The sequence below is a fragment of the Bidens hawaiensis genome, unplaced genomic scaffold, assembly GCF_021521415.1.
Source record: "Bidens hawaiensis isolate Kalapana, Puna unplaced genomic scaffold, B.hawaiensis_p1.1 tig00067836_1, whole genome shotgun sequence".
NCBI classification, from domain to species: Eukaryota; Viridiplantae; Streptophyta; class Magnoliopsida; order Asterales; family Asteraceae; genus Bidens; species Bidens hawaiensis.
Window position 1 is genome coordinate 27,989 of NW_027502029.1, and position 15,523 is coordinate 43,511.

A 15,523-nucleotide genomic window follows, 5' to 3' on the forward strand; every position below is an offset into this window, starting at 1 on the left:
CTATAAAATATGGATATATTAAAAATTAATATCTGGTTTTTTTATAAAAAGATATTATTTATAAATTAAGAAACAATTTTATTGTAAAAAAATAAACAGGCCACGGGTCACACCAAACCTATATAGTTTTTAAATCGGGTTATAACCATTTATTTGTGAACCATTTCATTATCAAATCCTAACTATATTATTAACTTCCATACAATAAATAAATTAAATTCCAAAAAATATATATAAATATTAGAAACGAATAATATAAAACAACCCCGTAGGCTTCTCATGCATTTGATCCCAATTTACGGGTATTGGTCTTACCAAACCCAGATAGCTTTTAAGTGGGTTATAATATCTCATTATATTAAAAATTAATCTTACCAAATATTTGATATGAAAATCCTATAAAATAATATATACTAAAAAATAATATTTGATCTAAAAAAAAGGATATATTTATAATTAAGAAACAATTTTATTAGTAAAAAAAATAAGCGGGTCATGGGTCACTAAACATAGATAGTTTTTAAACCGGGTTATAACATCTTATTTATTTGTGTAACCCTTTCATCATCAACCCTAAATATATTATTAACTATCTTACAATAAATAAAATTAAAATCTAAAAACATATATATTAGAAACGAATAATGTAAGAAAACCCCTGTAATACAGAAGATAAAATCTAGTGAAATCATATACTTTACGTTATTTTAAGTTAAAGTAGGATTTATATGGTTAAATAGCCATTTTTAAAACATTAAAACATAAACGAATATAAACTATGGACCATATTCGTTTACCGAATACAAACCCCAAATCACTTACGAGGCTTTAAACCAATAACCGACTTCATACGACCGATGTAATCTTCAATTTCTTCGTAAGTTGTCATACTACTGCATTCAATTTGTTTCTATTAAGTTTTATTCAAGTAATTAGGGTTTCTGTTAAGCTTATACTTGTTAATTTTGAACCACCTAGGGTTTGTTGTAAATTGTAATACAGTGATTGATTGTGAATTTTAATGGTGAAAAGAATCTTCAGGAAACTTTGGATTAATGAAAAATATGAATCTTGAGAGAGATTTTGTCAAGGAGTTTGAGAATTTTAGAAAAATATGCCTCGAATTGGACGAAAAGAGCAAACGAAACGAAACGAGGTGCTCGATGTTGGAAACCGAGGTGGATAGTTTGAGGAAAAGGAACCAAGAACTCGAGGTTAAGATCGAAGCGATTCAGAAGGTTATAGATGATGATAATATTCTTGAGGTGATGATTGAAAACAAGGTTTTGGAATGTGAGAAACGGAAGGCGGAAACTGAGGTTTTGGTTTGGAAGGAGAAGGTTAAGGAATTGGAGTCGAAGATGGACCGCACGAATGTGAAAGTCGAAGAGGAGGGTAGTGTGGTCGCCAAGGGAACTAAAGAGGTTAGAAAGCGGTTATCGTTTGAGGAAGAGGGGTGTTTGAATAAGAAGATGGCCCCGTCGACTCCCGGTGTTGCTCAATCCGCTTTTCGTACCGTTATCGATATTAGTGACGAGGATGTAAACGAGAACGAGATTCCAAAAGTTAAAAGTGAAAGTTCTTCCAAGAGTTACCTCCAAAAGACTGATTTAGAACATATTGATGAAGAGCATACGAATGAGTTTAAAGTTCAATCATCGAATACTAGAAGCGCTAAAAGAAAACGGGCTGCAAATATTATTACCAGCGATGATGAAAACGGTGATGATGACAATGCACCGATTAGCACGCTCAAAACACGAAGCAGGTCTCGGGCTATGACAGATTTAGATGAAGAAGTTGAAGAAAATGTAAGTAGCAGCCGCCTAACGAGGCTGAGAAAATTAGAATCCAAAAATGAAAAAGATAAGAATAATAATGTTGTTGAAGATGAGTCAGAGAGCGAAGATGAAAGTTTGGGTGGGTTTATAGTTGACAGTTCTGAAAGTGTTTCGGTTTATGAATCTGAAAGTGGTGATAGCGCTGATGAATCAGAAGATGTGTTGAATGAATATAAAGAAACTTTGGATAGGATTGGTAGGAAAAAGAGTCTGAATCTGAAGTGGGAATTAGAGGCGGATATGTTATCGGATTTTGGTAAAGATCCTAAATTGTGTATGAGCGCGGTTTGTGCTCTTTATAGGAAACAAACAGATGACGAGAAAGATTCTAAAGTAACTATACACCATAACGAGCGAGGGTTTAGTCAGCCCGATGCAAACAAGTGAGTCTTTTTTTTTTTTAAATAAAAAACCTCATACATTTAGTGAAATTATGATGTTCACTTGTACTTTGTGATTAATGCTGTTAAAAATGTATGTATGTATGTGTGATCATGTAGGGGTAGTGAGCTGGCTGTATTTCTCATGGGGCGAGATCCTGATGGCGATCTTAACAAAACAGTGGAAGAACTGAAAGAATATGACGCAAAGGGGGTCAAACGATGCAGGAATCTTGCACTTAAATACTCAAAACAGTTGTTTAAGATTTACGAGAACAAAGAAGATCCTTATTTCCCGCCAGCACCATACGGTTAGTTTGGTGGTTTGTTTTGCTAATATTAGCTAAGATTAATTAGAATATGGTTAGTTTGGTTGTTTGTTTTGCTGCTAATAGTACCCTATGTAGATGTAATATGCACACCATGGTAACCTACTGCTCTTTTGACTTGTGAATATTTTGTTTATTAGTTGTGTTTTGAATATGATCTTTTTCTAGAGTAGTATATATTCATTTTGGTAGATAAAGTTTTTCTATACATGGTTGTGTTAAATGACTTAAATTTAGAGTGCATACAATACACCTATATCGACGATAAAAAATTAGAGCAGTAGGTTAGATTTCGACATGGCTATAGTATGTTAAGATCTAACGTACTTGCCGGGAGTCTTTATCCTTTTCAACTAACATGTTTGATTTCGACACAACTGTATAGACCTAACATATTAGTCTGGAGTTATTTCAAACTTGTGTTTACCATCATAATAATTACAACTTGAAGTTCACCTAACCGTTCCATGTCGTGACAAGTGCTTATTCTTTTACATAGTTGTTCTGCATAAACATTTGTTTGCAAAATTACTATTCACACATGTAATGAGCGTTATCCGTAAATAGTTCAAAGAGCAGCGTTAAACCATGTCAAAGAACAACGTTCCACATCATCTGGCAAATGCTACATTTGGATAGCTGAACACTCACATATGACAATATGAATAATTGACGGGTCCTCTGGTATACGAGATGTTTTTTATACATCAAATAAACAAATTTATGTATCCGTCACCAATTAAAATCGTCTCACATACGTCTGAATCTTCTTTAGGAATATAACGGTCAAATTTGTGATACCCTTCAATATATGCCCTTCTATACATTTAAACTTTGACCATAGATGAAAAACATGCAATTCTACAATATATTGATTGGCAGTGACGGATCTAGAAATTTTCTTCAAGGGATGCACTGTTTTTAGATGCTCCAATTTCGTAAAGTTGGATATAAAAAAATCGGGTCGGTTCAATGGTTTGGGTTGGTTCAGATCAGGTATGACTGACCTAATGTCTGTGGAATGTAACAAATCTCCAAAAATCTAGAAAAAAAAAGCACAAAATCATTACGTTATGTTGGTACACCAATTGTGTTGTAAAAGAATTATTAGAATCTATTTTCCAAGTGTAATCAGCTTAAAATTACGTATAGTTGGGCTTTATGATTCAACAATTGAGTTTGTAATATTTATTATTTGTGTTAAGTAAACTATGCACGTATTTAATATAGTTTTAACAACAATAATAAAAGAATGAGTTTTATAATGGGACTAATCATCATTTTCAATTTTAATTTACTGAATAACCAACTACTAGCTGCTCAGGAGATTTTAGCAATTGTATAAACCCTTTTAACAATATTTAAATCCTGCCGGAGATGTAAAAGAGAAGAGAGAATAAATATGGATAAAGGTTAAATACAATAGCTAAGTACTTAACACAACTTGTAAAAACTGAAAAACAATCCAATTCAAGAATTAAAATCAAAAGAGAATCCAACTTGAGAATTGAACTCAAGACATTAATATTAATAACCAATACTTTTGCCACTCCATCACTTTAAGATTTTGATTAAGTGGTGCACTCCAATTTAATAAGGGGTTGCACTCTAGATTTTATATATATAGTTACACTATTATTTCAAAACACGAGGTTCCCATGCACCCCTTACTATCAGCATAAATCCGACCTTGTTGATTGGATTTATGTATCAACTAGTAAGTATGTTACTATGATTAGCTATAACAACAATTAAAATCCAAGATAACACATAAAATGGCGCTATACGAGAACTATTGAGTCTCTTTAAATATTCAGTAAACTCTTAAGAGTGGTTAATATTTTCATAAGAAGCTTCATAATATAATTTAATTTATATAGTTAACAAACAACACATGAATTTTTATGCATCCCACTTGTGGCTTAGTGACAGGAAATTTAGGTTTTTCAGTGGAGGCTCAAGTTCGATTCTCACTTGTGTCACTCTTGGGCGAATATTAACAATTAATGATTTGAGCTACACATTTCCACTTGTGTCACTTTTAGGTGGATATTAACAATTAAGGATTTGAGCTACACTTTGTGCAAAGGTTGTCAGTAAGGATGAGATTGGTACCAGCCGAAAGTTGCAATTTTTTGGTATCGGTACTGAAATGTTCGGTTCGGTACCGGGACAAGTAAAATTCGGTACATACCAGTACCGAAAACTCAAATATTTGGTACCGACGGTACCAATGCCGAATTTGCTCATCCCTAATTGTTAGTTCGAACCCCGAGTCCACCTGGGTTTTCGTCCCACCGTGTGTTATGCCAGAGAGTTCTACTCTTGTAGTGGCACAACGACTGTCAAGAGGCGGTCGGCGGTATGATTTCTCGGGAGAACGCCCAAGCCAAACTTTGAAGCCAATATAGTTTGACCAGAGTGGGACAATAGGACTCCAAATTTAAGAAGTACGGTAACCTAAACACAAAAAAGTCATTGGTCTAAAAAAAATACTTAATGTGTTTTTAAGGGCGTGCAAGTAGTGCATGTATATATGACTTAATGTGTTTTTAAGGGCGTGCAAGTGGTGCATGTATATATATCTCTTCAAAATTCAAATTTTCTCTCTGTCCCTTTGCTAGCCCATCGTCGTCTCTATGTTAGAAACTCGAGACGACATGTTTTTTAAAACTAGCACATCGGATAAGCGACGAGTTTTGTGCTAACATGGCGGGGAGGCACGAGTTTTGAGTTAACATGGCGGGGAGGCACGAGTTTTGAGTTAACATAGCGGGGAGGCGACGGATTTTGAGCTAACATAGCGGGGAGGCGACGAGTTAAGAAACATGTCGTCGTGAATTTCTAACGTAGAGGAGACGCCGAATTAGTAAAAAGACACATAGGGAATATGAATTTTAGATGGACATATTTGAAATCTCATTTTAAAAATTTTCCATGTATACGTGAGTTCGTGTCACGTAAACCATGGGTGGTGGTCAACTTAGTCAAAAGAAAACCAACCACTTCCATCGGTTTCTTTGTTGTCTGTAACGTACAATGTGTAACTGCCACGTATTTCTCATGTATGGTAACATGAGTAGATGTGCAGTTGTAACCGCTGGTCGTCAGTTCACCATCATTATAAATACTGATTAATGATGGACTTAGAGGTGCCAAAGAACAACATATGGACGAGTCTAGAGTTCATTCATCGACTACTCGAATTACTAAACGAAAACGAGCTGCCAATATTATTATTAGCGATGATGAGAGCAATTACGACGACAATGCGCCAATTTGCATGCTCAAAACACGACATACCTCTCAGGTTATGACTGATGCATCCAGGTGAGTTATATATATATTTATTTATTTATTTATTTATTTCTCTTTGTAATTTTATGAATTTAGTAAAAAGCTGATAATTTGTGACAAGTGAACCGGGATCTAATTACCCAGATCAAATTAAATGCCGAAGAATATTCTGGCACAACTAATCAATTTTATTAATCAAGAAAATAACTTAAAACTTGATCAATTCTCCATTAAGTCTTACATGAATTCTTTGGGGTTATATAGAGGTTGATTACAATTAGAGTAAAGTACAAACTCCTATTTAGCTATTAAATAAGATCCAATAAATAAAATAGATAATATCTTTAATTATAATAATTAATTAATTAATGAGATCGATCCATTAGCTCGAACCGACCCCACCTTCCCGACCCATAACTCAGTTCGGGAATTAACTCCAACAAGATCAAGATTCCATATTGGTATTCACTAGAAATTAAAGTTAATGAATTATGATGGTCACTTGTATATTAGACCAGGTCCGTCTCCAAGACAAGTTGGTCCCAACCACTGCTAAGGGCCCGATATCAAAAGATGGGTAATTCAACCCTTTTATACGCTTTAACTCATAGTGTTGCCCCGGTTAAAACAGAGTGGGGCAACTGAGCTCAATTGGGGAATGCGATGACCTAAAAAAACACAAGAAAAGTTGTTCCAAAACAAAATAAAAATAATAATAATAATAATAATAATAATAATAATAATAAATCAGTTTGGTTAAACACTTAATCCCATAACATATATGGATGATTAACAAACATTTTGTATTTGTCTTCGCTACAATAACTTTTTTTTTTGGCTTATTGTTATCACAGTTATTGCCGATCTTTGAAAAAACATTTATATATAAGTGTCTTATTTTTAGTAATCGTCTAGGCCACCCGAAATATCAGAGATGGCTCATGTAAATAGGCATGTTTGCTCGGTCAACTTTAACTGAACAAACTATCGAACATGAACGTGCTCGTTTACGTTCGTTCGCTAACTGTATAAACGAACAGTTCATGAGCGCAATGCACGTAACCGAGCGAACACCAATTAAAGGTAAACACTAATATCAATTTCTTGAGCCTAAAATATTAATAATATTAGACTCAGTTGTGATGGGTGATATTTTTTTCTAAAAATTAAACTGAAGTGTAATGGACCTAAAAGATTTCAATGATTATCCACATGACTGAACAAAAACAATATCGTAATAATAAATATCAATCTATGTTCACGAACATAAATGAACAAAAAAAAAGTTGTTCGTGTTTGTTCATTTACTAAATAAACAAACTTTCCTCCGAATGGTTCACGGTTCACTGGACATTTAGTTCGTTAACATGCCTACATGTGAAGGTAAGAGATGTTTTATTGATGATGGATTTAGGGATGCCCGAATAAGAACGCGAACTAGTGAGGAGGATGCAAACTATACCGATGAACACATGGACGAGTTTCGAGTTCATTCATCTAGCACTAGAAGTGCTAAAAGAAAACTAGCTGCCAATATTATTATTAGCGATGACGAGGGCAGTTATGATGACAATTCACCAATCTGCACACTCAAAACACGACATACTTCTCAGGCTATGTTAGATTCGGATGAAGAACATATGGCCGATAGAGTTCATTCGTCGAACACCAGAGCTGGTAAACGAAAACGAGCTGGCAATATTATTATTAGCGACGATGAGAGCAGTTATGATGACAATGCACCAATTTGCACGCTCAAAACACAACACGCCTCTCGGGTCTTGACAGATTCTGATGAAGTTGAAGAAGACGTAACTAACGAGTACGAGGGAGATAATGCTGTTATAGATGAGTGTGAGAATGAAGGTGAAAGTTTGGGCGGGTTTATTGTCGACAGTTCCGAAAGTGTTTTTGTTTGTGATTATGAAAGTGGTGATAACAATGATAATTCTGAAGATGTGTTTAGTGTGTATAGAGTAATTTTGGAGAAGATTAGTAGGAAAAAGATTCTGAATCCAAAGTGGGAGAATGAAACGCATATGCGGTCGGATTTTGGTAAAGATCCCGACTTGTGTATGAGTGCGGTTGTGCTCTTTATAGGTGACAAACAGATGATGAGAAAGCATCCACAGAAACACGACACCGAAACAACCGAGGGTTTAGCCAACCTCATGCCCCCGGGTGAGTTTTTTTTTTTTAGTTGTTCGTACGCTTACATTATAAATGAATGGTTCATGAACGTAACGAGTGAACATAGCTAAACAAGGACATAATTGAACTAACACCAAGTAGAAGTAAGCATTGCTATTGAGCCAAAATAATAATAATAATAATAATAATAATAATAATAATAATAATAATAATAATAATAATAGTAAAAGTAGTAGTAGTAGTAGAAAACTAAGTTGTAATGGGTGATTATTTCCTAAAATTAGACTAAAGTGCAATGGACCTAAAAGATTTAAATGAGTATATACACGAACATAAACAAACGTAAACAAAATGTAGTTATAATGTATTCATGCACGATCGTGCAGGGGTAGTAAGCTGGCTGAATTTCTCATGGATGGAGATTCTAACGGCGATATAAACAGAACAGTGGAAGAACTGAACGAATATTACTCAGGGCGAGCGATCGATGCAGGGAACTTGCGTTACATTACTCGACACAGTTATTTGAGATTTACCAGAACAAAGAAGATCCCTATTTCCCGCCACGACGATAAGTTCCTGCTTGCTAAGATATGCGATTTAGAACACACTTAGTTTGGTTGTTTGTTTTGCTAATATTATGGTGGATAGAACTCATGGCTTGTGAATATTTAGTATATAAGTTGTTTTTGGATGTTATCTTTTCCTAGAGTTCCATATAATCATTTTGGTTGCTAAAGTTGCCTGCTTTTAAATGAGTTGGCCGACAAGATCCTCGACGATTTGTTGCCACTAACGAAGATCCTTCTGTTAATGTCGTGTAAATCAAATTCGACATACAGAGATTGTATGTAGCCGAATTTGAAAAAGATGCTAAATCGCGTGTGAGGGCTAATGAATTCAATAACCATAAAGATGCATGCAAATAAGTATTCAGTCCATCTCAAATATACAAACAACAAATAATATCATAACTTATACAATGAGTTCTTAAACTTCAACCGCGGGCGAACTCAAGGCCCGCCAAGTATAGCATTCTCAATATCTTCTCTACCTAGCGCGTAGCTAAATCTCCTCTCTACATCTTTATCAAGATTTCCCGGCCCACTCTTTAAGTACCTACATTTCAAACTCGTTTACTATCAAGATTACAACTTCAAGTTCACAAAACCATACCATACCACAAACAAGTTGTTCTACATTGACATTCATTTGCAAGATTTTCATAGCGTCATTCATATGCATAATCGATATTACACGTTCTAAGCCCCAAAACACGCGATTAGTGCATTTAGTCCATATGGGTTCCTCATCATAGAGTCCCATATATTTGATCATATAAGCATCATGAACCTCAAATAAATGATGAATATGTACCGATATCACTCCTTAGTCCTTACATTCAGGGCTGCAAAAATCCCGATTAGGCGCCGATTAATCCCCGATTAATCGCTGGTCCCCACCTCACTGATTACCTAGTCGACCAATTAATCGGTTAATAGTCAAATCCGGCCAAAATCGCGATCAATCGAACTTAGTCGGCGTTTTCTGGCGACTTTCTGGCCAAAATCAGTTTCCGATGAGATTCCGGTCAAATTCAGTTGTTTCCAATAAGGTTCTGACCAATTTCCAGCCAAAAGGTATATGTGTATATATAAAACTGAAAATTACATATAAAGATGTGTGTGTGTATAAAACTGGAAGTTACACATTAAAGTCTGAGCCGATTAATCGCTAGTCTCCACCCAACCGCTCGACTAGCGACTTCAACAACACTGCTTACATTGATTGAACAGAGCTAAATTAAGCCCTGTAATACTCAGATGAATTCAGTTACAGGTGCTAAAGATCAACTAGCAGTACAATAAAACCCATTATTTGGTTTAAAACTGATTAAACCGAAACCAAAATTGTCTAAAACCAAACCGAATTACATATTTGGGTTTTGATTGAAACCGAATTAAGAATTAGGTTTTTGATCAGAACCGAGTTGCATTCAGTTTTCGGTCTAAACCGAGTAGGGCTCAGGGTTTGGTTTTCTATTTAAACCGATTCGGGTTCGGTTCATTAAACCCCTAATAATTTGCAGAAAAACATCATAATCATCAAACCAATGCAATCAATCTGCAATTAACCACTCATAAAACTGTATAATTAAATTAAGAAAGCAAACCTGATATAAAGATCCGTTAAATCAAGAGAAAGCTTGGCATGCCAATCAGCTTTCTCAATAACCCACACCGCTCTATCATCACTTCTCTGAACAAACCCTAATTGCTTCAACCACGCCTCAATGCACGGCAAGCTGTGCGAGTACACCGGCTTCTTATCCGGCAAATTCTTCAGCCACTCGTCTTCCACCGCCGTCATTCCGGTGTCTTCCGATGCCGATTTTGATAAAACTAGTGTTCTTCTTCTGCTTGTTCTTAACGTTCTAAATGTTGAATAATAAGTAGAAACGGGGAGAATGAATTGGTGAATTTTGGTGCGTTGAATCGAGTGTAAGTGGTTGAGAAGACTGAGGAAGCAGTTAAGGTTTCCATTTTTAAGGAGTTTGAAGTTTTAAGGATTTTGTTCTTCAATGGAGATTTGCAGATAACGGTGGTGCAGATACGACGTCGTTGTTGTACAAGGGGCTGTCTGGGATTGCTTATTTTCACCAACTTATAACTTATTAACTTTTTGAAAAGTAACAACGTGTTTGGAATTGCTTATATTATGAGAGGAAAAGTTTCATAAGTTACAATGTTGTAACTTATTAACTTAATGAAAAATTATAAGGACGTAAAATAAGGAATCCCAAACACCCCCTAAGTGTGGGTTAGGGGTTAAAGATAAGGGATTGGTTTGGATGGGTACGGGTTCAAAATAATTAGCGAAAGTTCGATACATGATCAAGGTTATGTATTAAGGGGGTGTTCGGCTCGAGTCACGCTTAAGGAGTTATGGTTAAGTAACCTTAACTTGATTCAGTCATATAATGAGCTGATTTTAAGTAGCTCATGACTAATAAATTTAGATTCCTCGTGACGATAAGGGTCATTTACTGCACAACTTTTTAATAGCAAATGTTTGAGGTTTCCAATGTCAAGACGTGTAGGGAAAAGAGTTAAGAACGAAAGAATAGAGACGGGGAAGTCTGAGAGAGAATCATGTACACTTTCCTTTGGCCGAAATGTGAATGCCCATGATTTGTACTAATTACTCACTTCATTCCAGGGGGGGGGGGGGGTTACAGAGAGGGGTCAAATAACGGAAGCGGAAGGTCGATTAGGAAAGAAGTTTTTCACTATTATCATATGAATCGTCAAAGTCTTCCTGCTTCTCAATTGTTTCAATTAGCTAAATAGATTAACGATGTTCTTCGCTTCATCTGCAGTTATCGGTGGTAACAAAGCAATTGTGGGGGGGGGGGGGGGAGGGGGGTTATCAACGTGAATGTTGTTATAAGAGATAGATTGTGGTAGTCGCTCTTTCTTGATTTCATCTCCTTCCCAATAAAATGGTTAGATTTTGCTTAATAAATAAAACGAGATTTTATTTCCATTCCATTCAAAACTATTAAACAAATTTTCAGTTTTCATTTATATTTTAGTTATAATTCTAAACCAAATTAAATTATTTCAATAAAAAGATAAAACGTAGTGCAACTGCCACGTAACTTAAACCTTGTAACGACAGTAAAGTTGTTATCATGCATTCTATAAACAAGACGACGTCTTGATCATGAAAACACTCTATTTTGTAAATATGTGTAGGGTATCCTAAGCTAAATAACCCGACACATCGGGTCCCTCATCGAAGGATAAGAAGATAAAACTCACATATTTATTGAAAAAAAAATAAAAAAAAGTTGAAAAAAAAACGTGTGAATAATTAGTGACCAAAATGCGTAACTTATTGACTCCTTGTTGCGTGAGTTTCTTCTTCTTCAACCTAACTGATCCTCCATAACCATAACCATAACCACAAGGTCAACTCCACTCCGATCACACACATATGGCAGCTTCTTCTTCTTCTTCAATGGCTCAACCTATCATTGCACCTCGATCATCATCAACGGCGTCGTTTCATCGCCGTTCGTCTTTACCTAACCTTCCACTTCCACCTCGTTCAACTACCTCTCTATTTACAGCCACCTCTAAGCTCAAAATTTCAGGTAAAATTTAAAAAAAAATTGTTTTACCTCTTTATGATTTACGATCTCAGGCGTTATATTTAGGATCATGAGTAATTGTTGCGCGTTTCAATTACCCAAGTTTACTTGAATTGATGTTTTGTTGTTGACCTAATTTTGTTAATGCCTGAAATTGTTCGGTATAAATTATTACTCCCCTATCTGTTGTTTACCTCAAGAACACATCATAATTCATACATGTAGACAATTTAGCGGTGTAAACAAGCCGACCCCGAGCTCAATTCGGATCAAGCTCGGTTCGTTTTTATTTAAGAGGGCTCGGGCTGAGGCTTGAGATCGGCTCGTTTAGAGATGTATTTCTAAAGCTCGAGCACGGCTCGTGAGTAGTTTACTCTGTCGAGCTCAGCTCGTTTGCTATTCTTTAATTAGTTTATTTTTTTATATAAATATGTAAATATATAATTAGAATTAGAATTTTTATATATAATATAGTATATATGATTTAATTATTTTTATCATATGTTTATATATAACAATAATTATAATTTAAATATACTAAACAAAATAAAATGCTCGTTTAGGCTCGCGAGCCGGCTTGAGTGAGCTCGCAAGCCTAAACGAGCATTTTATAAAATTTCAAGCCCGGGCTCAAGCTCATTTAAGCTTGATTTGAGTTTTTAACGAGCTGATCACGAGTAGCTCACGAGCAGCTTGGCTTGTTTACACCCCTACATGTAGCTACAAAATAGATAATGAATCTAGAAGTGGAGAATATATGATCATAATGATTATTAGACTTTACTCAGGACTTTTGTGATTAATGTAGATTAGAATTTTAGAGTTTAGAGTATAAATTCATATGATTTTGGTACCTTGAAATTGCTACCTTTTTGAATTTGTATGTAAATTTTCTACTAGATTTCAGATTTTAAGAATTTTTTTTCCAAATTTAGCCCTAGGATTTTAATCAGGAGTGTTCCAAAGATCTGATCTGGAAAGGAGCTATATCTGTATTCTTATAACTTTTCGTATTATATAGCCGCATAGGCAGGGGCGAAGGTTAGTGAGCCCCCCCCCCCTGTTTTTTTGCGCAGCGGTGTAAATTTACCTGTTTTCATCCGAAAATTTTTGTTACATAGTGTAAATTTACCCGCTTTCGACTTAAAATTTGAGCCCCCCCCCCCCCCCGCGCGAGACGAACTCGTCCAAGCTTCGCCACTGCGCATAGGGGAACTCAATTATGTATATCTCATATCTGAATTTTGGTTAATGACCTAAATAAACTAAAATAGGATCATTATGGTCATCATCCCATATTGCAGGGCCATATGTAACATCTGTAGTATCAATATTCAGCTATAATATCTGTAAATATCAAAACATTTGTTGGTGAGATACAAAAATTGTCCAGCGTATGCTAAATTCTAGTCATCAAACTGTTAAATATGGTTTATAGGACACCATGATGACTTGTAATCAATTCATAAGACCTCTATGAAACAGGATCCCGAAGGTCGGTATCATATTGCATCAAGGCATCTTCAGATGATACATCTGAAACTTCAGAAATCGGGGAAGTATTCTCGGGCTTGAAGGAAAAAGTGAGCACTTGTTTGTCCTTTATATCAGCATATTATGAAATTTTAAGCTAATATTACACCCAATTATATTATTTAATCGTTTAATAGTGGGATGCGATTGAAAACAAACCCACGGTTGTTATTTATGGTGGAGGAGCTGTTCTTGGTATCTGGTTATCTTCGACAATTGTTGACGCAATCAATGGAGTTCCAGTGGTAAATGAAACCACATCAAAATATATAATTTCATTTTCTGAAGATATGTTTTTTACTTTTTATGAATCTAAATGTTTCTCCATCATGCAGATCCCCAAATTCTTGGAACTTGTAGGACTTGGATACACTGGATGGTTCATCTATCGATATCTTCTCTTTAAGGTTAGCCATTATGTTTAAAATTGGTTAAATAGTTGCATTCCTTGTAAATTAAATAAAGTTAGCATTTTTTATTAACTATATGTATTAAAAAATTATACCACACATTAATAACTATATGTATTAAGAAATAGTTGCATTTCTTGTAAGTTAAATAAAGTTAACATTTTTTTATTAACTATATGTATTAAGAAATTATCCCACACATTAATAACTTAAATCTTAGTTAAAAAGACTATAATACCCCTCAAGTTAACAGAAAAAAATGAAATTAGTCAGTTGGATTCAAGTGACAACAAAAAAAATAAATATATAAAACAAAAATGATGTAACCGAAAGTTTGGGGCAAACCATAGGGACTAAAAGTGAAATTTACTCGACGTTAGTTTTTTTTTCTTTTTAATGTTTGCTTTGTGCATGATCGTACCAAAACCGGGTTTTTTGTGCAGTCAACTAGAAAGGAGCTAGCCGATGATATTGAAGCATTGAAGAAGAAGGTTATCGGGTCGGAATAGACGGTAATTCGTTACAGGTTTCTTTGTTTATATGTATCAGATCCTGTACTATGAAGTATTTTAATACGTGTTGTCATATGTATTTCCTCTTTCTGTTTCCTGCTGTAAATTTGCTAATTTTTATTGGAAATAAATTAACATCTTGATGATGATGTTTATGAATTGGTTATCAAATAAGTAATAAGTTGTTGCTAGGTTCATTTTCTCTTATTATTTGTGGTTAATTTTGATGTTTTAATCCAGATAATTTCGATGCTTTAATTGTATTAAAACGTCTTAACGCCCCCTTATGCTTCAACAAATAGCCAATGGTTTGTATTTTTAATATTTAGAACCCCATGGTTAGCTTTGATTTTACGTATGTGTTTCTATTATGCATCAATTAATCGACCAAATAATGGGACTTTATGTCTTTTAATAAGAATAAAACAATTGGTACATATACAAGAACATCCTGCTATTGTAAAAGACAAAAGAAAACTGTTATGTCTATTTGTTTTGTATAGTTATTTTTTCAATACTTATATGATTGTGATTTTTGGCATATGATAAAGAAAGGAGAAAAATAGTTTAACATGCCAATACATTCTTGTTTCAAATGATGCGTACCAAATAAAATAACTTTAATTTAATTGAAGTTATGTAATATACTAATATCATTCATAATATTAAAATTGACTAATTAAAAGTTTTGGCTTATCTGCTTATTTAGTTATTTAATGCCTGTTCCTTGAAATATGGCGCAAGAAGTGGTCTTGAATGATTGACAAGCATATGTAATCTCAATTCTTAACTTAATCTTTTAAATTAATACTCCTTTCAGGATACTAGGATAAATTTTCTTTTTTTGGGAATGGCAAGTGAATCCTCTAATTGGGCTACTAGCTAAATTCATCACATTTGGATGCACTCGTCTT

At 34.6% G+C, this 15,523-nt stretch overlaps 3 protein-coding genes across 3 annotated transcripts; 2 read left to right on the top strand and 1 right to left on the bottom strand.

Moving 5' to 3' along the window:
* The first annotated feature begins 984 nt into the window (after positions 1-984).
* LOC143605067 (uncharacterized) lies at positions 985-2,644 on the top strand. The gene is made up of 2 exons (XM_077081323.1): positions 985-2,224; positions 2,342-2,644. Exons 1-2 carry the CDS (start codon positions 1,056-1,058, stop codon positions 2,535-2,537), a joined length of 1,365 nt encoding a protein of 454 aa, XP_076937438.1. The 5' UTR covers positions 985-1,055; the 3' UTR covers positions 2,538-2,644.
* Positions 2,645-8,910: 6,266 nt separating this feature from the next.
* Positions 8,911-10,407, bottom strand: LOC143605069 (uncharacterized). The gene is made up of 2 exons (XM_077081325.1): positions 10,172-10,407; positions 8,911-9,117 (listed from the first exon to the last, which is right to left on the bottom strand). The coding sequence occupies exons 1-2, from the start codon at positions 10,366-10,368 to the stop codon at positions 9,012-9,014; spliced, it is 303 nt and encodes a 100-aa protein (XP_076937440.1). The 5' UTR covers positions 10,369-10,407; the 3' UTR covers positions 8,911-9,011.
* Positions 10,408-11,931: 1,524 nt separating this feature from the next.
* On the top strand, positions 11,932-14,768 carry LOC143605068 (protein CURVATURE THYLAKOID 1A, chloroplastic-like). Its single transcript, XM_077081324.1, has 5 exons — positions 11,932-12,157; positions 13,640-13,737; positions 13,825-13,932; positions 14,023-14,094; positions 14,541-14,768. The coding sequence occupies exons 1-5, from the start codon at positions 11,998-12,000 to the stop codon at positions 14,604-14,606; spliced, it is 504 nt and encodes a 167-aa protein (XP_076937439.1). The 5' UTR covers positions 11,932-11,997; the 3' UTR covers positions 14,607-14,768.
* Positions 14,769-15,523: the final 755 nt, after the last annotated feature.